The sequence below is a fragment of the Sparus aurata genome, chromosome 15 (assembly GCF_900880675.1).
Source record: "Sparus aurata chromosome 15, fSpaAur1.1, whole genome shotgun sequence".
In the NCBI taxonomy this organism is placed as follows: domain Eukaryota; kingdom Metazoa; phylum Chordata; class Actinopteri; order Spariformes; family Sparidae; genus Sparus; species Sparus aurata.
Window position 1 is genome coordinate 10,407,912 of NC_044201.1, and position 21,461 is coordinate 10,429,372.

The 21,461-nt window shown below is 41.7% G+C and overlaps 1 protein-coding gene across 7 annotated transcripts in view; it reads left to right on the forward strand.

The window, feature by feature from the left end:
* The window catches only part of LOC115596353 (collagen alpha-1(XIX) chain), a 119,519-nt gene that overhangs the window by 92,675 nt on the left and 5,383 nt on the right, over positions 1–21,461 (forward strand). For all 7 annotated transcript variants that reach the window (XM_030441378.1, XM_030441377.1, XM_030441379.1 and 4 more), the window contains 19 exons: positions 1,171–1,275; positions 1,407–1,460; positions 1,885–1,938; positions 2,856–2,909; positions 3,269–3,322; positions 3,733–3,777; positions 4,838–4,888; positions 5,050–5,094; positions 6,643–6,669; positions 7,872–7,925; positions 9,054–9,098; positions 9,436–9,480; positions 9,578–9,640; positions 10,038–10,073; positions 11,666–11,710; positions 12,202–12,345; positions 13,375–13,441; positions 13,522–13,659; positions 18,235–18,312. In XM_030441378.1, the coding sequence (XP_030297238.1) occupies positions 1,171–1,275; positions 1,407–1,460; positions 1,885–1,938; positions 2,856–2,909; positions 3,269–3,322; positions 3,733–3,777; positions 4,838–4,888; positions 5,050–5,094; positions 6,643–6,669; positions 7,872–7,925; positions 9,054–9,098; positions 9,436–9,480; positions 9,578–9,640; positions 10,038–10,073; positions 11,666–11,710; positions 12,202–12,345; positions 13,375–13,441; positions 13,522–13,659; positions 18,235–18,312 (1,204 nt within the window). The remainder of the gene's footprint in view (positions 1–1,170; positions 1,276–1,406; positions 1,461–1,884; positions 1,939–2,855; positions 2,910–3,268; positions 3,323–3,732; positions 3,778–4,837; positions 4,889–5,049; positions 5,095–6,642; positions 6,670–7,871; positions 7,926–9,053; positions 9,099–9,435; positions 9,481–9,577; positions 9,641–10,037; positions 10,074–11,665; positions 11,711–12,201; positions 12,346–13,374; positions 13,442–13,521; positions 13,660–18,234; positions 18,313–21,461) is intronic.

Genomic DNA, 21,461 nt, shown 5'->3' on the forward strand with positions numbered 1-21,461 from the left:
GTCTCTTTACTACTGTCCCAATGGTGTTGTACTTGTATTATAATCAAATAGGCTTTACAATCTTTAGATGTGTGAGATACAGACATAACATTAACAAGAGGATATCTCAGTGAATTTCTACAAATGCTCAGGTTGATTGGTATCGTGATGATATGTTTAAATCAAGTGAATATAGGTGGCATAACAAGTGTGTGTATCTAAACGTGGCAGCACATCATACACCTGAAATGCTGCTTGATAGTAAGGGAGTTTCATCAACCGCTGGTATGCACCACAGTTTCAACATACTCTTCTTTGTATTTTAGATCCCATGCAAAACAGCATGAGATGAATAAGAAAAGCTTTTGAGACTGGCTCACACCATAGACAGTGTTGAAATTTATAATGCATGTCAGCTCTGACAATAAATATAATGCCTTCACATTACTGATGATTAACAGATAAAGCCAGATGCCAGAAGTGTTGTAATTTTCTGTCACCCTCTTTCTTTAGTGTCAACTTATTTTATCCATTAAGTGCCCTGTTAGATTCAGCTACTGGTTACAGCCTTCACCATAGTTGCATAGTGACAGTCTAATTAATGCTTTCAACACCCTGCTGACACCTAAAAAAGAAAAGACTAAACATATTAAACACTTTTCTTTCATACGTAGCCTGAGTAATAACCTGCTCTTCTTACTTTGTTGTACTGATAACATTTCCTTGGATGCTCGGTAGATAATTAGATGACAAGGACACGCAGGCTATATTCCATTTTGTGCTTCAGACTAAGTTCCTGATTTAATGCAGCTTTTTAATGGTGCACTATACCTGTTTCTACTGCCTCGCTCCAACTTAGACCTCCTACTTATTTCCTGAAAGGCACAGTGCCTATATTGAGACTGGTTTAGGGACAATGATATTTAAGTTTCTCACCTAAATGTCACAGTCAATGAGTTTGACAAAGTTCACCACTCACCTAGATGAGAGACACTCTTAGAGACACTCATGGTGGGTTCACATTATTTCTGCTCTGCAGACATTTAGAGAACACTTTGTGTCAGTTGGGGTCTTGTCCTCCACCCAGGGGATGTGACATAATAAAGGGCGAAATGCAGTGCGCCAGCTCAGCTTGATGAAATCTTATCTGTGCCACCACTCTTTGCTTCCTGTCGTGTCTTGTGCTGGCAGAATGCCTGCAGTGTGTGCCAGACGAGAGTCCCAGGTCTTCCTGGGCAGAAGGGAGAGAAGGGGTACCCCGGGGCTCAAGGAGTAGAAGGCATGGTGGGAGAAAAGGTACTCATTAGCATGGCAGGATATTTTGAACAGACACTGTAAACATGTTTACCGACCGTCATTTTGCATTTGCATTACATGACACTTCTGGGTTGCTTGTAAGATATTTTGAATACTTCTATCTTGAACAGGGGGATCCAGGTGTGAGAGGTCCTATGGGTAATCCTGGGAAAGAAGGCCCAAAGGTAGGCAGGAAATATCAGGCCTAAATTTGCTCTGTAAGTAAAGCTGTCATGAGTTGTTCAGCTTCATGACAAAAGAATGTATAAAATGAATAGCCTTGTCTTAAGATATCTTTATTGAAACATGTGTTGATTCCAGTAGATAGTGATTTACGTTGACAAACACGTCTCATAAATAGCCTTTTGTATTATCTCCAGAAGCCTAACCAGCTGTTGTACAACTCTTCTTACACTCTTACTGTATGTGCTTGCAGTGGATGTTGTTGCTATGGATACAGTGTTGCACCATAATGAACAGGGCTAGGCAATTTCAAGTAGTGTGTTGTGGGAGTGGAAGAGACATTTTGAAGTTTATACCCATCAGCCTTTACGTTTTCATGTTTGGTGAAAAAACATTCAGTTTTCCCTCCCTCACTGGTTCCTGCAGGGGGTAAAAGGCGAGAGAGGGTTCCCAGGCCCTTCGGGAGATAAAGGCGATGAGGTGAGTGGAAAACAAAGTTTAATCTTAACAAATGAATCCAGTAGTTGTTATCCAACCGTGCAGAAGTTACTGTGACATTGAGAGGGACGTCTTTCAAAAGAATGTAAATATATTGTAATGTCGGCCTCATCTTATCTCTCAAACTCTGTTTTCAAAAGAAGCTATCAAAAGCTATCAGCAGTGCTGTGTGCGCACTATGCCCTGTCTCTGCACTCGGAGGAGTTACTTTATAAAGAACGTGGCCTGCTCTGCATGTTTGTGTGTGCTAATTAAAAAACGAGCCACTCTTTAGAGAGGCTGAGAAGCATTTCACAGGTCAGCTTTCAGCACTGAACTGCAATGGCAGGAGCTTCTAACTAACAGGCACACTTGTTTGTATTGGATTTTTTGAGCTCAATAAAAACATGTTTTATAGCCCTGTTGAAGTTTTTTTTTTCTTTTCACTGATACTAGGAATAATTGAGAGAAACACACGAAGTGCCACCTCTGAAACACAACAAACAGGACGAAAGCACCCTAACGAAACAAGTTAATAAAGATGTTACATGTACATGAAACGTTTCACAGCTTCTGCTTATTCAAAGGTGCTATGAAGAAAGAAAGAATTTACATAATCCTAGTAGTCATTGGAATAAATAGAAAATGTTTCTAATGTGTGCTCTGCCGTATACCTGCAAGCTTTATGTGTCGTATTATTTCATCTGAGTTCTTGTTGCGATTGGATTTCTGAAGAGCCATTTCAGGCATGAAGAAAACAGGTTTGATGGGGCTTGGATCAATAAATTACACCTTGCTCTTTAGGTTAAGAGTATCTGCCTGCCCGCATCACTCTGTTCCATCTCTGCCATAAATGGAAGCAGTACAGATGGACTGAGTGTAAAACGTGCTTTTAAATTTGTGATCCATTGTTCTACCAGGGGCCTGCAGGAGTACCAGGACTTCCCGGTGTGACAGGTCGTACAGGAGCCCCAGTAAGTAGCCTGGTTTGATATTGTACAGAATCTCTTTCATTTTTTAACATAGCTGAAACAAAAAAACTCCCGCACACTATTCACCTCACTTGCAACAGGATATCCATTTTTTATTCACAACATTTCTGTACAAAGACCTTTATCAGGTAATTTAACTTGAGGTGAACGGTGAGCTGGAGCTTTTTGTTCTGATTTTGTCGACCCTTGGTCTTCTCCTACGTGCTAGTCAATCCAAAGGTGTGCAAAATCGTTGCTGTGTGAATTATTTCATGACACAAAGTACCCTTTTATGGTTAATGCCCTTACTGCTTTTATCATGAAATGTGCACTACATTGTAAGTATGCTGTTCTGTTTGCAGGGGCTTATGGGTAGACCAGGGCCAATGGGTCAACTGGGAGGAAAAGGAGAAAAGGTAAGGGGTTTAACCACTCAAGCAGTTTTCTATATAATGTTTGTAGTGGGTCTGCGTTTGTGGGTCTTATACACAGTTTACAGTGGATGAATGTGTACTCAAACTCTGTAATAAATAAATGGGGTTTGAGTGGGAGTATGAATAATTTTTCCGCTTTTTTGCCACTGAAATGTAGTTTTATCATACATTCGGAAGACAGACTGGTAAAATTTGAGAAGACCCCCAGTTCCTATAATAAAAAGGATTGAGTGCAACAAAATGAAGGAAATCTCTTAAAGGAATCTTTTGATTTTTTTTTTTACACAGCCGGCGTTCCATATCATTGGATTACATTTGCATGCGACTGTGCTTGATAAACATTTCCATTTTCACAGACATGTTTGAGAATTCCTCTGGTTTGTGTTTGGCAGGGAAATGATGGACCGCCGGGCAGACCAGGGCTTCCAGGACCTCCGGTAAGTTTCTTGTGCCTCAACAAGAGCCAGGTGCTGAAAACAACACTGAAAACCTCTGTGAGGGTAGTATGTTCTTTATGTACCCTAAATGTACTTAAATGTTATGATTCCAAAAGTTTTTTTGCACAAGCTGCATTTCTTTATTTTGCTTAAAAAAATCTCAAAGTTACATTTACATTTACATTTAACATCACTTTTTTTTTCTTGCTCTTATCAGCACTATCCAAAGACCTAGTTCTGCCGGGATCAAGTAACATTTAGAGAGAAAGCCTCTCTCTGGCGGCTCTTCCAGTACAGATGACCATCAGTGCACCTGATGTATATTTCAGTCAAACAGTGTTTAGTGTAACAAGAGAAACATAACTGACAAACAGGTACAAATGTGATGAAATTGTGGCGACCTGCTCACTGGCATTGAGGCATGTTTCCTCCCTTTAAAAGGCCAGTGAGTAAGCACTTCCAAAGGCAAATCTATAATTCATCAGCCGTCCCCTTGAACCTGCCGTGGCCCCCCTCCTCACAAGCACACACACGCACTCACACGCGCACCCTGGTCTCATAAACTGCAGTCTGGGAGGACAGGGGATGGCTCAGTGGCCTGAAAAGGGCACACACGTCCGCTTGCTTCTAAATGAGAACCTTGACTCCTTCTACATTTACAATAGCTGCCCTCTACCAATCTATCATGGGAAAAACATTCTTTTTATGTTCTAATACTACCCAAGAAGCCTAGATTACCTCGTTCTCATACCCGAATCTCCTTTAATCAGTCTGCCCTTTTGTATTTCTGAGACACTTTGAGACTTTTTTCCATTTTCTGCTGCCTCAAGGATTATTAAGTCTACTTTTCTCTGTTTTTCTTGTTCCTTTCACTTCTCACTCTCCCGCACTCTCTTCCCCTCTCTTTGTGTAATCACCAAATGAGCTATTGATCTCTCTCATGTAGCTTTTAAGGGCTTACCAGTGTATAAAAGCTTGAGACCTACTGTACAGTTTTTTGTAAAGACTCTTGGTGCCTGAAACTCACAGAAGACTGATTTACTGTTTGATTGTGTTTTAGGGTGTACCCTATGTGGAGGGCAACGGGATGAGCAGTCTGTACAAGCTGCAGGTAAAGACTTTAACTCAATGATAATGTCATTATGATCCACCGAATGCACGATACAAGGCTGTCAGTCATAATGTCAGGCAAGAATCGATGCTTGTGGTTAAAATGTGTTTGACCCATATTGTCAAATATAAAGTCATAACGTTAAAAAATGTCTTTTTCAGAGTGGTGGAGCTATTTTAGGACCCCCTGGAGCTCCTGGTGAGCCGGTAAGCATAATCATTGGTATGCCTGAAGCAAATCCTTTACAGTGTACTGTAGAGAAACTCTAGCGCACGAGCATGTTGATACTGTATGAGCGGCAGAACCTGGGAGAGCCAAATAACAAATAACCTGAACAGCCCTCCAGTGTTATCTCGACTTCTGAGGCCCCATCATAGTCAATCATGCTCATTGAGAGTTGGTGTTTGGTGCGGGCCAAGAGGCTTCCTGACTCTCAAACAGGTGTCTCTGGCCTGCCTCAGGACACACAACATCATTGATATGCAAAATGGACTTCTGGAGGTTCAGTTGCTCCGCACGGTGCCAAGCCGAAGTGACCTGATTCTCTTATCAGCTCCCCCTGCTCCCCCTTATCAGACAGTCTGTAATCTGGTCCAGTCCTGGGAGACATTCACTCACAGGCCTCGCAGGGATCTATCCACCACAGTGAACACTAAAGGTTGTGACATAAAATAGACACTCCAATATCCCCACTGCACAATGCACAAGAAGCACAGCTAAATCTTGCGGATGCTTCTCCCTGCACTGCATCCATCAGAGCTCAACAGCTCCTCTGGAGCAATCAATGAGAGAGCATCTTCATCAGTGTTAAGAGGAACAGGGGCCCAATTTATCAATTATTCCTCATTTGTTTAGCGTGGAAAAAATGCTGAAATGCTTTACTGAGAATTTGCACATGCATGGCCAGTGTTTGTGAAGCATGTTTGATAACCAGAGTGGATTTTATGCGGTGTTGTAAAAAGTACCCAAAATTCTTACTTTTGTAAAAACAAGATATTATGTGAAAATGCTACTTTGATTGAAGCCAGGTCACCCAGGTGGCAAGTGCTCAAGTAAAAGGGGCCCAAAATATTGTGTCGGGTGCCAATTTACCTGAAATGGCTATTACCACATAATGTTTCTTTAAATGTTCTTAAGTATCAAAAGTAAAAAATAAAATTATACTTATATTTACATGTGTCTACAAACCTTATACCGTGGTTCAACTGATTACTGGTCAGGCTGATTATTCTATCTGATGTTCAGCATTTTTCAGATTTAAAAAATCAGGCAGTAGTGGGTTTATTTTTAATTTTTTTTCATCATCTAATATCCAATGGAATAAATTCATTTAAATGTACTGCTTTGGCTCTGATGCAGCATGCAATCTGCAAAGTAATAGTAGTTACAAAATCTGGCAAACAAAGGTAATGAGCCTAAAGTTGGTGTAGCAGACAATGGAAATACTCAAGGGGCAAATACCCCAAATTGTACTTAAGTACACTTGAGTAAATTAACTCAGTTACATTTCATCATTGACCATATGATCTTGATCGTTTTTAATCTTGCTTGAAGGACCACAGTTACACTTAACACAAGGCTAGCATGATTTACTGACATAAATTGCGGAAAAGAGAAGCAATAACGACTACTATTAATTTTAATGGCAATAACATACAGTAGCCATGTGTCATTTCAGACTTTATTTATGACTTTTATGGCAGAGTTTGTCACATTCATGAGAGTAATCGGTCCTTTCTTTTCTCTCTTTAAAGGGTCCCAAAGGAGATGAAGGACCCTCGGTGAGCTGAAGCCTTTCATTCTGGAACATAATGAAATATTTGTCTATTTTCTGTGCTGCCCAAAAAATAGAGAAGCCAGAGTTGCCCGTTGCTTTTCATCATCGTCTCTGTGGTTCCCTACAACATAAGTCAATACACCCTCAAGCCTGAGCACTTAACCACTCTCAGTAGAACTCCAACACACAGCAACAAAATGATCGCATCTCCTGCAAAACCTTGTACCATATTGTCTCTTGTACCATATTGTCTTGCCAGTGGGAGCCTATGAACTCTTTCTGCACTTCAAATGTCCGTCCCCCCCAGCACCAGAACCATACTGACGCCTGAAAACAATCCCCACAGACGTGGAAACAATTCCACGCTCCTGCCATCAACTTGAATTCTTTATTCTCACGGGGCCAATTGCATTTTTTATTGTTTTGTTGCACAGTGATTTTTCACCAGGATGTTAATTTGACATTTTAATAAATTGTGTGAGCGGCTTCAGTGCTGTGGCGGAATTGCCCCAATCCGTCTCACAGCTGATCCTCTGGCTGGCCCTCTCTCCACCTTAGCCGCACTCGCTTATTCATGACAATCTACATGTGTGACAATTACCTGCACAATCCGTCTATGTCAGCACCGGTTGCCCCTCCATTCTGTGTAATGGCATTTCTCCATGGCAGCCAGAGCAAGATGAGGTAGATAGAGGCCATCACTTGCTCGAGCGCTGGGAATGGGTCTCTATTTTTAGTGCGGAAAGCAAAGTCTGATTGTGATTTCCAAATGGGGCCCTTTTTCCATCCCATCTGTAGCCTACAAGGTGTGACAGCAGGTGTCATAGATCGTGTAATACAATACGCTTAGGCTGAAGCATTGTCCTCTTAGGATTATCTTTGTATTGACACATGAAGGCTTGTTCTAATGCCTGACCGAGAACATCAAGACGTGTGAAATCTTTGCTCCTGCAGAATTTAATTTACCAGCCTCCACACAGCTTTCATCTGTATTTGCTTGTTTGCGCGTAATGTTTACTGACAGCCTTGGAATGATACGTTTTACCTTTTGGTAGCTCATCACCAAACTCATCCTCCTATTGAGGACCTTGAGACAAAAATAGCGTCAATCTTTGTCAAAAAACAGGTGAAGTTGCACCCCTTTGCTTTATCAGTGGTGACTTTTTTTCTTGTCTTGACACAGCGTGTGGGTTGTTTCTCTCACAGGGGGAGACGGGGGCCATGGGATTACCAGGGCTTGAAGGGCTACCTGGTGCCAAGGTGAGCATAAGAGAAAGCATCTTATCTGCCCAGACCTAACCTGATTACAAAGTGAGGGAAAGTGCTTTCTCTGTACTTCATTCTCATTACAAAACATTTAAAGAGTTTAAATCTGGTAAGCGATATCCAGCTAAAAGCATGCTCGCCAATGTGAAAGTGAAAAACATTATCTGTTCCAGCTGGAGTTATGAGTGAGGTACACTAATTATCATTAGGAGAATTCAGTTTTGAAATATTGTGTGAATTTCAGGTAGAAATCTCTGAAGTGCAAGCACAGAGTCAACATGTTATTGTTGACCGAGACAAGTGAATGGCTGCTACTGGACACATTATCCTTAAAGCAAAATTATGTAGAAATCAGCATTTCTACATAACATGCTGGGATCCTACCCTCTCACTGAAGTTACATAGTGCAGAGAAACAAGTGATAGGGGAGCAGAGTGGCTGAGACAGAGACACCGTTCACCCTGTTACAACACACTGTACCATCAAAATGATTCTAAAGCTGTTACTTTAAGGTAAAACATTGCATAATGTTGCTTTACACTTGAAAACAGCATAATTTAGCATATTCATACATGTATATTCTGGGAATTTTGACGAGAAAAAGGAATAGGTGCCATTTCGAAGATAAAAAAAAAGAATCCTCCTACATCAACTTCTATATGGAAATATGTGTGTGTGTGTGTGTGTGTGTGTGTGTGTGTGTGTGTGTGTGTGTGTGTGTGTGTGTGTGTGTGTGTGTGTGTGTGTATGTGTGTGTGTGAGTTGGAGGGTGGAACGTTTCACTTTCTGTGACATCCGGAGTCATTTATCCTTTAGGGGCATACTGTCAAAGGTGTGACATATGCAAAAGTCTTTGCTGCTGAAATATGAAGAGGACTTAAATTCTTAAGGAGGCTGTTAATCATAACTCCTTACTTGTGAAAAGCTGTTTTTAATTTTTTTTTTTTTTTTACATAGCTGTTGTCCAAACAGTGTGGAGCACAGGGAACATTTATTATACCCACGTTCAGGCAGTCTCTCATATCAGTGCCTGCATTCCTGCCTGACATGACAGTGATTTATGTGTATTCTTTGTGTAATGTGCATGTCAACTGTCTGACACGTCTGCAATGTTTCCTTCAGGGGGATATTGGTTTGACTGGTCCTCCTGGAATGCCAGGTGCTCCAGTAAGTGAGATTTCTGATTTATTTATCTATTTATTTTTCGATTCCTAGTCATTGATTCATAGTCCTCTGTGTTGTTTAAGTCTGCTGCTGGAAACAAGTCAATGGTGTTTGATAAATACACAGAATAGCAGCTATCAAAACTGGAGTCCCGCAACATAACACTCTTTCAATCAAGAGCTCGGATACAAACCTGTGGTCTGTTCAGGGGATTTTCTCTATAGCTATTGTGGGCTTGTTGGTGTATTATAAATGGGAGGCTGCAGAGGTGCTGTAGATACGACACCATTGAGGACCTGTCCAACGCAGTCTGTTCTCTTCCTGTGTTTGTGATTGACAGGGGAAGCCCGGCGCTCGTGGAGAACCAGGGATCCCAGGAGAGCCGGTGAGCCGCAGCCTCTAACTCTCTTTGAGCTGTCAATCCACGTGTCATTCCTTTGTCACTGCCGACTGACACATCGGCTGTCTCTGTTCTCTGACAGGGTGAGAGGGGGCCGCTCGGAGAGACAGGATTCCCAGGGCCCGAGGGACCCCAAGGTGTTGCTGTAAGGATGCTGCATGAATTCTGTTGCTCTTTCCTATATAATCACAACTAGACGTTGCTAAAGCAGCTTCCAATAATGTCCAGGCTTTGAATGTGATGCTACATAATGGGAAAAACACAAACATGATTCAAGGACAATATGGACAAAATATGTATGTTAGCGATCACTTGTCCTGTAGATGATTACATTTTTCTATGTAATTTCCATCAGAGATGGTTTCTGTAATTTTCGCTGTAAGCGCACAATGGAACAGTGTTCGCAGAGCAATCAGGATCATTATCCCTTGGTTGAGATATCTCATTAACTGTGGAGATTACTAGGAGTGCAACAGTGCTGATCCAATCGAAGGCGGGAGCTGATACAAAATGTCTTTGTTTGTGCTGTACTCCTTGAGCAGGGGAGACCTGGTAAAGACGGAACTCCTGGAATCAAGGTGAGTCGAGTGAACGCGCTGCAAATCCCCTTATAGAAAGTGCTTTACATCAGCCGAGCTACAGAAAGATGGCACAGCAGATTTTTATCCCCCTCCCCTCAAGCTACGGCATCCTGAGTGCATTAAATCCATTTGCATATTTGAGATTTTAACGATAGAAACTAAATGAAATCCAGCAGATTTAAGGCTTTGTTGACTTTTAGTCTTTTTACCCTAATTATACAGTTAATGCATTCAGGCAATGATAAAATGTTTGTAATAGAGGGCAGCAGACACTCAGATTAAATATTCATTTTCCTGCCTGATGAACCTGGCTAAAATTGAAACAAATACTGCAGCAAACTCTGCTTTTAGGTGACTGATCAAAAACATTATACACTATTTACTACATAATCGCACAAAATGGGCTCACAGCATGCAGAACAGATCTGCTACGAATACCCATCCCTAACAAATTACATGCTCTGATACAAAACTGGTTCGACTATGAGCCTGTTTTGCTGTTCTGATTTACAAGATTTTTGTCACCCAACACCTTAATGACAGCCCCTGCAGTTTATTGTTTCCTTATTATTGTTAGTTAATATCCCCTCCACAAAAATCTCAGCATTGCATGGAGCCTTTCCACAGTTTTCTCTTCATGCCTTTCTGCCATTGGTAGCGGACTTTTCGGTGTGGCAACAGTGCCATCTAGCAGGCTTTCCTGCCCTGACTCCTTGCACACTGCTTTGAGGTTTAATGTAATGCTCAGGGAAGCACATTTCAGTGGGCAAGATGATAGATTTAAGCCTCCCATCAGGCATTGGGGAATACAGAGTACTGCAGATTAAAGCAGGCAGGGGAGAGCAGCATCACAAAGAGATGCCCATTTTAAAACCACATCATGCCAGATTGTCTTTTGCATGGCTCCTGTAATCCAGCAGGAAATTGATACAAAGATGCTCCCAGAGGTATTGCTGTGAGCACAGTAAAGGGAAGCAATGAGGAGTGACAGGGAGGGATTGGAAGACACAAGATGTTGTGGCACGAAGTCAGAGACAGGTATTTTCTCCCGAAGCTCCACCGTACAGTAGAGACAGCTGGTGGGAAAGCATTCCGAATGAAAATAGGAGTGATGCAGAGGAGCCGTGACATTGCAGAAGGTGAAACACTATATGGGGGAGATATTATACAAGCAGTACACCTGAGCTGAGAGAGAAGCAATCAATGCACAGTCATCTGAGAAGTGTACGTTTCTCAAAGTCAAGTAATTCGGAAAAAAGCGTGCTCTGTTTTGTTTTTTTGTTTTTTTTTTCATTTTGCTTCTTCAGGCCACAGAGCAGAAAGTTCAGCAAACATGAGCAATATGCCGATATTGCTCATATTGCTATTATTTAAGGTGGTTCTTAAATAATAGAAATCTCTGCTTCGTATGTCTGGAACAATGATCTATCAGAATAATAGATCATTGTGAATGCTCCTGTGTGTTATTTAACATCAATACTTTGCCTGCACTGGGTGAAAAGCACAAGGGTCAGCATGACTTCTTTTTCCAGGTGTTTCTCCTTTACCAACAAGCCCTAAAACACATTTGTCTGCTTTTTTATTTGAAGGGAGCTACAGGTAGACCAGGGGACAGAGGATCGAAAGGAGAGCGCGTAAGTAGAACCATTCCGGTTTTCCTAAAAAGAAAGCAGTTTTTATGACTCAGGCTCTAATGCACAAACAAGGTTTTGATGAATAGTAATGGAAGTCTTCACTTCAGCACAAATATGACTAATCCCCACAAGGACATAAGCACTAGATAAAGGCATTTGATGCTCTGTGCAGTTTCCTATCGTATTTGCAAGGCAACACTGTCACACTTTTGCTTTAGTCAATTGCATAAAGAGATGCAAAATGAGGCTTTTAGCTCTATAGTTGGTCAAAAGAACCTGAAAACAGGTGACTGACTGGACACATTAGGAGAAATAGGTCAGTGCACAGCATCTTAAGTGATTCATGAGTCACTGAATGTAGTGAGTGTGGTGGAACTTATGCCAGCCAGGAAATGTAGCTCTGATCGTTTGACTGTCAAACTCAGATCTAAACGGTCTGGTCAGTACTGCGTCATAGAGAGCTGAGACATGATTGGGCTTCTTTACCACAGGGTGATCCAGGGATTCCTGGAGAGAGAGGTGTTCAAGGCGAGCGGGGTCGCATAGGAGATCCTGGCCCTATTGGACCAAATGGACCAATCGGGCAAAAGGGCGACCCCGGCCCTCCTGGACAGCTGGGGAGTACAAACCTCTTGGTGAGCTATAAATTCACAGATACCCTCCAAGCAAACAAAGACTATCCTCCCCGATGACTGTAACCCCAACCATCCCGCTTCCCTCCTCAGCTTGTGTAACTAGCTCAGTTCTCATATGGAAAATGGTGCAGCAACAGATTTGTGCATGAAACATCAAACAAGGCTTGTGCAAGGGAGGCTGCTGTTCTCTTTCTGCTCAACGCTTCCCACTCCTCATCCAGGCGCCACAGAAGGTCAGAGAGGGAGAGAGATGGAGACAGAGAGAAAGACTGAGATATGTGGGCGTGCCTGGAGCTCTGCAGAGCAGCAAAAACACCTCCGTGTGTCACAGACATTTTACACATACTGTACGCAGTCACAACAGTTATACAACATTCACAGCAGAGATGAAAAGCTGTTTTGAATGCAATGAGGTCCAAGGCTACTCTTGTTGGAAAGCTCTGACAGTGTTTGTGTGAAAGGCTGACTTGACTGACACAAGGTGCACTGTCTCCTTTTAAACATGTTATTTTGGGTGTCTGGATTCTTTTATTGCAGAACATATATAGTTATATGTTTGCCTTGATAATACCGACATTTCGAAGCATACCAAGCTAGTACACTTTTCCCTCGTTAGCACATTGCATCGCTACAGATTCGGACATAAAGTAACGGAAAGAAGTCCCTTTATTGAGTTATAATGTGTAGTTTAATATTCCTGGCTGAATCTGTTTTATTTCTGACTGGGTTTAAAGCGCAGATGTTATATTATAATGCAAAGTGGGATTTCACGGAATGGTTAGAAAAGCAGAAAATGTGAATTTCAGCAGTAATCTCTCCTCCCTGCTGTTATTTTCAGCACAGATGGTTTCCACAAACTCTGTGTTGAGGTACAACATGTCAGGCATCCATTTGATTTTCATGCCGTGATAACTGCCTTATCTTCTCTGCTGCCAATTCACTGTGAATGAAAGATGACTTGCTATTGTTCTTTTTTTGTTCAAAATGTTTCAGTGAAGTTTCCCTTTTCTTTATCCGCCGCACACACAGGGCGATCCAGGCTTCTTGGAGGATCTCAGAGTCCTTATTAGAAATGAAGTTTTGAAGGTTTTCGAAGGTACAAATCACTCCGAATTTATTTTACATATTTTCTCGCGTCTTTACGCCTTTCCAACTGAATTTGAATTTTTCTTTCAGCGAGGCAATCGGGTGCTGCCATGCCGCAGAAGACACATGCAGGAATTGTAGCTTCACAATACCAAGGGCCTCCAGGACCTCCTGGCAACGATGGATTACCAGGCCCTCCAGGAGAGCCTGGACCTCCTGGTCCTCAAGGTAAGAGCACAGCTGCCAGACTGAACTGCTGGATGTTAACACCACCTCAGGAAAATAACCACCTCTGTTAAAGTACAAGCTAGAAATAACACTCTTAACTTTTAATTGCTCAAAACTATTGGTGAAACTTAATTAACCCCTCATTACCTGATTTAATTGTAATCTACAGTGTACAGTATATGTAGCCACACAATATGTGTTTACCTCATTGATGTTTGAATAAACCAGTTAGTCCAACTGACATATGCTGTACCACAAAAGCCTTCAGTTAAAGGGACAGTTTACTCCAAAATCAAAAGAACATATTCCTCTTACTTGTAGTGCTTTTTATCAGTCTAGATCATTTTGGTGCGAGTTGTTGAGTTTTGGAGATAAAGGCCATAGAGATGTCTGCCTTGTCTCGAATGTAATGGAACTAAATGGCACTCAGCATGTGGTGCTCAAAGTGCCAGTTAGATGTCTCTTTTCAGTAATCATGAACCGCTTACTCAAAATAATCCACAAACTGTTTCGTGAGGAGTTTCTTGCGGGGACTGTTTTCTGTTTTTTTTTGCGAACTACACCCGACAATCTTATCAACACACAGAAACAAACATGCATCAGGGCAGCACAGCATATCGTTTCAGCATCCACATCACAATGTGCCGGTGCAAAGTAGGTACATTGCAGAATGTGCAATGTCAAGTAAGGCAAGTTAACTGCTGCTATGTTTTTGTTTTTTTTGTTTTTTTTATTTACGCTTGGTACGAAAGGGACAACATGCCAGGCTCTCATTCTCCATGACTAATCTCTAAAAGGAGCGTGTCTTTTATTACATAATGTAGTCTGATTGGGTTCTTGGATAAATGGGAGTTTATTGCTTGTGAGTGACATGCAGGCTCTGCATGCAAGGCGAACAATCACTGATCATTCTTGATCAGTTTATCAAACAAAGCATAATCATCCCAATCACTGAATAATAATTAATTATTTCAAGCTTTTCAAGTTAGAAGTTGAAAATTCCTGAATTTTTACATATCCAAATATATATTGCAAAGAACCAATATCGTCAGGTCAGTTTTATTCAATATTGGGCAGCCATAATGTTAATCTACTCATGCTTGTGACGACACAGGATGTTAACATAAATGCTGCAAAGTAGGCTAACTTAGCAGCAGTAGGAGGAGGAGGAGGAGGAGGAGGAGCTAGCAGCTTGATAGATGCACCCTTTGTGCAGTGATACAGTTGTGATTTGTAGCTCATTGGATGGTTAGTGTTAGTGCATGAAACTGCACAAAACAGGGTCTGTGGATTATCTTGAAAAACCAAGTCATGACATTTGGATGGAGAAATTCCTCTTCACTTTTCCAAATGTACCTGTGCTTTGAGCACCACAAGCAGAGTACAAATGTAGTTCCATTATATAATCCAGAGAAGGAAGACATCACTATGGTCGATATCTCTAAAACTCAGCAGCTCACACCAGAACAATCCAGATTAATGAATAGCCCGAGAGGTAGGGGGAAAAATGGATTGATTTGGAGGGTGAACTGTCCCTTTAAAGATTTGTCTTTAAAATGTAAAGGGTTGGGATGGATTTCGACACTGGCTGGACTGGGGTGGGGGCACCAATGTAGGTTGCATTTTGTGGGGATTCATGGGCATCTCTCTCTTGCTTACACCCATATATCAATGCAGACTGAGGGGCGGCCAGGAGTGTGGTGCACAGCGGCTCTCTGGGAAATATGAAGACAAACGGAAGAATTGGCTGTGAATAAGAGAAAGTGTTATCAATGTGGACAGGAAAGAGCCCCAGTATTGATACCTCACTCCAGGAAAGAAAGCTTCTAAAGTACAAAAGGAGCATAGTCAGTAAAGAGGGTGGACGTTCTTTATCAGACTGATACAACCTCCTGACTGCTCGTACAACACTAATGGTTTGCTGGTCAGGCTTTATACCTCAGACTTGCTTAGATTTGTGTTGTGTCCGCATCTGAACCACGGTATCTTAACTTTTTTGAAGAAGAGGAGTGTGTTAGGTGTTGGTGCAGATCAAAGCACCACTGCATTGGCCTTTCTCTTTGAGCTTTTGTATCTACCTCACATTATTCAAGACCATTTACCCTTTAACCCACTGCTATAATATAAAATGCTGCTTTCATTCATGAATAATGTAGTTAAAGTAGGCAACTACTCGCCTATGAATATTTGTGCTGTGTTAATGCCACTCGCATTACCACATGTCCTGAACTTTGTGTAGCCTGTTTTATTTTTTTATGCTTCAAAAGAGTGTTTTATAGGTGATTCTTAATGCAGCTTTGCAATAAATATTTATTGAAGACAAAGAGGAAAGTTATTTCCCTTGATAAATCAAGGACTCAACAACTTCTTAATTTTTTTCTTTGTTGACTCGTGCCTCCACTCAGCTGGAGAGAGAGTTTGGGGTAATATTTCCTCATTATTTCTCGTCATCCTCTGCTGGAGACCGTGCTCCTCCGGAATATCCAATTTGACTTCTTCTCCAATATGCCAAAATGAATTGTTTATGGAGAAAAATAACCCCTCTGTTGAATATGCAGTCTTTTTTTCTTTTCTTTTTTTACTCACGGTTTGATTTCACATGGGTGAAAGTCTCAAGCTGTTCGAGAATACCCACAAGGACGCATGCTGAAGAGCATCATTTCATCTTTCCTTCTTTCTTTTTGTTTTTTTTTCCCCCCTCCTTTGTTGTAACTGAGTGCTTATTTATCTCTCTATTCATCCTTTACATTTGAGATCGTAATGAAAATACTCACTGATGTAAGTCATGATGTTCCATAAATTCTACATCTTGTTGTTTTAACATTCATTTTTAATTTTGTATCTCAGTGCATTCTGTATATTTATTAACACTGACTGAAACAAATTGTCTTTTATCATATCAGGCTGTAAACTGCTCTGCTTTGTTGCTGTAGTGTACACTATGGAAGTATCAGTAAATATATCACAGTAATTGGTCTTTGATGGAGCACCTGTTCCAAAAAAAAAAAAGTTGTTATTTTGTCTTTTGTAAGGCCTAGCATGACTGAATAGATGTTGTTGTTAATACTTTTTACAATAGTGTTACAACAGGTGCGGGGCTACAGTCCAATCAATCACGCATGAACAAACCACTTTGTGGCTCTGTTATTTTTTTATTTACGTATTTTATCCATTAGTGCCCATAGAAACACTTTGTTTTCAACCGAGTACAGACACACTATGGCATTTTTCGATTTATCGGAGTGCACCAATCCAGCGTGCCACCTAAGCTTATTGCCATGTGTGCTATTCAGTATTTTTTTTTGCTCAAGGTACAGCGCTCTTTTCTCCATGGAACGTCTCCTCCCTGAATGAATGCCCCAGGCTCTGTGAGTGTTGAAAGAAGTCTCATTATTGCGGCAATGTGTGGATAGCCCCCATCTCTCTTTGAGACTCACTTTTGGAGCATTCATAAGCCTTTTTTCTGAGATTTCCCTCTGACATGTAAGCGTTGGAGCGTTTCCCCTTGGGGCCAGGCGGCGCAATGCTTGATACTCCTGTCAATGTCTCTGATGCACTCCATGCAACCGCCGGTCCTGAGACTCCATTACTTTAAGTGCCTCATGGGGAAATATTTTCGCAGCGCCTCATATTCGTACTCGGTATGCTGCTGTTTCAAACCTTAAAATTTACCGGCTTACTCTGCATGGAGTTAGAATGTCTTTGTGTGCATGTGGTTCTGAGCAAAGCGCTTGCCGGCCTGCCAAGAAGATTTGTCCAGATGCTTTGATTTTGTTTTACTCATCAGCCGTTTATCTGACAGACTGAGCATGTCCTTGTGTTCATACTGCTTGTTTTTAATGTTCGTCTTGAGGAGGTCATGCAGCAGCTGACCACTAGTGTAGAGAAAGACTGGACGTAATTTCATCACGAGATAATCTGTTTTCTCTCTCTCGGGCAAGTGTTTTATGCACTAGCTTTTATTTCATTTTATGATCCTGTTTATGTTCTCTCAGTGTATTACATCTCCCAGTCTAGCTGTCATGACTAGACGTGATTGTTGTCTGCATCTGTTGCATTTGACATCGTTTACTAGCTCCTCACTCTCTGAATGCCTTTAGTGACCCACATATCTGACCTCTGAATGAAAAAGCCTCTTTGCTCTGCTTTGAAATCTTCAAAAACATGTGCTTGTTGCCTTGTTGTTGACAGAAAGCTTTACCAAACCCACAAACGCCTCCTCCTCCTCCGAACACTAACGCACAGATGGCTTGCTTGATGATTTCTATTTTGACAGGATGTCGGTACTTTTATTATTAAAAGGTCTGGGATTGAAACGGGGGGATCCAGAGAAGCCTGTCTGTAAATCGACTACCAAATCTGCTTTTCTCAGAATAAGTTGATGATGTTTGTATTATCTACAAAGCTAATTTGTATGGGTCCCTGGACAGATATGAAGGCTACAAAAGTGGATCCTGGTGTTATGGCACTTATACTAATCCTACTAACTGTGCTACTCACTGAACGTGATGCCACATAGTTGCACCTTGTTTTTGCAGTATTTGTACTCAGCCAGAGTGTTGTGTCTGTCCTCAGGATACAGGGGTCAGAAAGGAGAACGAGGCCAGCTTGGTCTGGGGTTGCCAGGAGATCCAGGACACATGGGGCCACCAGGTAAGAGCGGCACATGGCTCTAAGAGGCATGTTTATAGAAGAGTAACAAAAACTACATTTTTGTTGTATTAACATTGGATCAAACAAGTGTGTGTAAAGAGAGAAGGTTCATTCATAGCGCTGGACCCACATGACTTATCACCAGACTCTGCAGTCCCCCCTTTACCGTCTTTAAGCTCATTGTTTTGGTTTTATGGGCTTGAACATCACTGTTCTGAGCCACCCTTAGCGCTTTTTAATCAACAAAATCTCCAGCCACAGCAGTCAACCATTTCTAGCATAAAAGTTGCGATTTTACGCTACCTGCCCAGCATCAAACAGCAGACAAAGTCAGTGACTGGCAGACATTTCTCTCAGGTGTCGGTAGAAAACAGAACAAAGCTAAAGGAAGAGTTCATATTGGACTTAGATTCATCGGGTGGAGACAACGCTCCAAGTGAATGCCAGCATTGCTCTGGATCTGCTATGATATGTCAAAGTTGTGTTTGCAGATTGTTGTGCTGCCCCCAGTGGGAAACAACAATGAATTCTGCTTTAAATTTAACTTCTAACCTTCAAAGTATACTAAGGTATTTTTTAACCATCGGACATGTAGACCAGTGAAAATGGACCCAAATGCAAGACACAGAGGCAGGCAGATAAAAAACTAAACAAAGTGAAAACCAATGAAGCACTGTGACCACGGAGAGAACATGAGGAGCCAGGGGAACAGACTCGGGAGATCACAGACGAGCCAACAAAGAGTGAGGGGAAAACACAGGCTTAAAGACAAAGGGATGATTTACTAATGGGACACAGGTGAGCAGGAAAAAGGCAGGAAAACAGACAAAGGCAATGAATGAGGAGTAAAACATGACATCCATGTTCCCATTCGGCCCTTTCAACTGGAACGTCAGACTCAAAAAGACAGACACCCCTCACCAACTACTCACAAATATCCAAGATGGCTGCTTCGCAAATCAACAGCTGAGAAAGCTAGAACTGGTATCCCGGCTTGTTGTATTGGAACACAGTCAGCTCGGGTTTGACATCATTCCCAGCTCTGACCTCTAATTTCCGAGGTAAACGGAACACACCATTATTCAGAGAATAAAACAGAAAATGATTAAACCAAAAACCCAAACCATGACACCAGTAAAACACAAGGACGTATTTGTGTCTCTGTAGTACAACCCAGATTCCCAAAAAGGTTTGGACTCTGTTTAAAATGTAAATCAAAACACAATGCGGTCATTATCAAATGAACCTGGTTAACCAACTGCAGTTTCAGGTGTCTCAAGTGTTCCCGAGGCTATGCAGTAAAATCTTGCGTGTAATCATGTGTTTCACAAAGTGGTGAACTGGCTCCATCCTTGCTTGTGAACAACTGAGCCTTTCCTGGACTGCCCCTTTCACACCCGACCATGACGTTCTCACCTGTCACCAATGAAACTCATTAAGAACGGGCGCAAATTTACAAAAAAATCAAACAAAGTTGATGAAGAACAGCAGTGAATATATCACCTTTGGGCTGTTTTTAATTGCGTATATGTCGAAAAATGATAAGCAAAGTATCACATTCATGTTTGACACAGCAATCCAAATTCTTATGGATCAGGGGTTGTATAAGGACACCTCTGGCTCATGCTTGAGTTACACCACTTTTTCACAGATTGACCAGACACGGCCCTGCCTCCCTCCGCATCTACAAAAGTTACCAGGTTTTTCTTAACTTTCCGCTGAATAGAGCGAAGTGTAGCGTATCTCACTGTGATATCAGACAACTGGGATTCACAAACCTTAAATCCTATTTCAGCCTTCATTTGGTATCCCAGCATGTTGGAGATAAACACGGCTCCCAGATGGCAGTTTGTTTTCTAAAACTCAGTCGCTGCCGTGACATAAATGGGACCCCGATAGAGGACAAAATGCTGCAGTGACTGAGCAATGATGTCCGGCCTGCAAAAAAGTACAGTGTTGTGCTGAACAAAAGTTTCACCGCGCGCAACCCAACATGTCAGCTTGTCCCCTGCTCCTTTGAACTAAATAATAACTCCCCATGCCCTGATGGAGCGATGAGAAGTGGGATTACCTCTCTGACTTCCAGCCTGTGACAGCAGGAGTTTATCACTGAACCTAAAGTCACTCATCCTATCTATGTATGTGCATAATTCATGTGTCGGGCAAAGGGAGCTTGGCTGTAGCTCCTTTCGGAGAGGACAAATCATGGCTGTTAAAAGACATCATCTCTAGGGGTTCTCAGCATTAGGAAGCACCTTCGGCACAACTGGTGGCTGTATTCACATCTCGGACAGAGTTAGGAATGTGCTGGGCCTCTGTGTTAGTTTTCCCTGTGCACTTACTGTCCTTGTGCGCCCGAAGATGATTTCTACCGACCAAAATCGCTCGGCCATCGTAATGAGGGACAGCCCATAGCTCATGAATTCCACATAGAGCAGGTCGCTGCTGGACCACTGACAGGTTCATGGACACTGGGATGTATGAGTCACATTCAGGAGATTCTCACAAATCAGTTTTAACAGTTTTTTTGGTGTCACAATGAGCTCACAAAGAAATTAGAAAATGGGGGCACTGTTTAGCTCAGTTGGTAGAGCAGGCGTCCCATGTACAGAGGCTTTGTCCTCGCTGCAGTGGACCCGGGTTCAACTCCCGGCCTGGGGACCATTTGCTGCGTCTCACTCCCCCTCTCTCTCACCCTGTTTTCTGTCACCTTCACCTTCTTCAGCTGTACTATCAATAAAGCCATAAAGGCCAAAAAAATACTTTAAAAAAATAGAAATTAGAAAATGATCAGCCTTTTAAGTATCATTACATTGGAAAGTGTTAGAATCTGAAAGCACTGAATCTGAGTGTAATGCTCATTTTGGCAGCAGAAGTATGAATTGGCGACATTAAAACTCTCATGAAAGAAAACATTGATTCCTTTAGTCATATTTAGAACTTGGGGTATTGGTGCATTTCAGTCTCTTGTGGCCAAAGTTAGTTTTATAAAAACAAATCAAAATCAATTTCAGCTGCCAAAAACTTCACAGATAAAAAGAATAAGTTAAAGTATGGTAATATAATTATTTTCACCAGCCCAAACTTTTTTTCAAGCTGTTTTCACAGATTAATTAAAAAAAAAATAGAATATTGTACATTTGCAATTG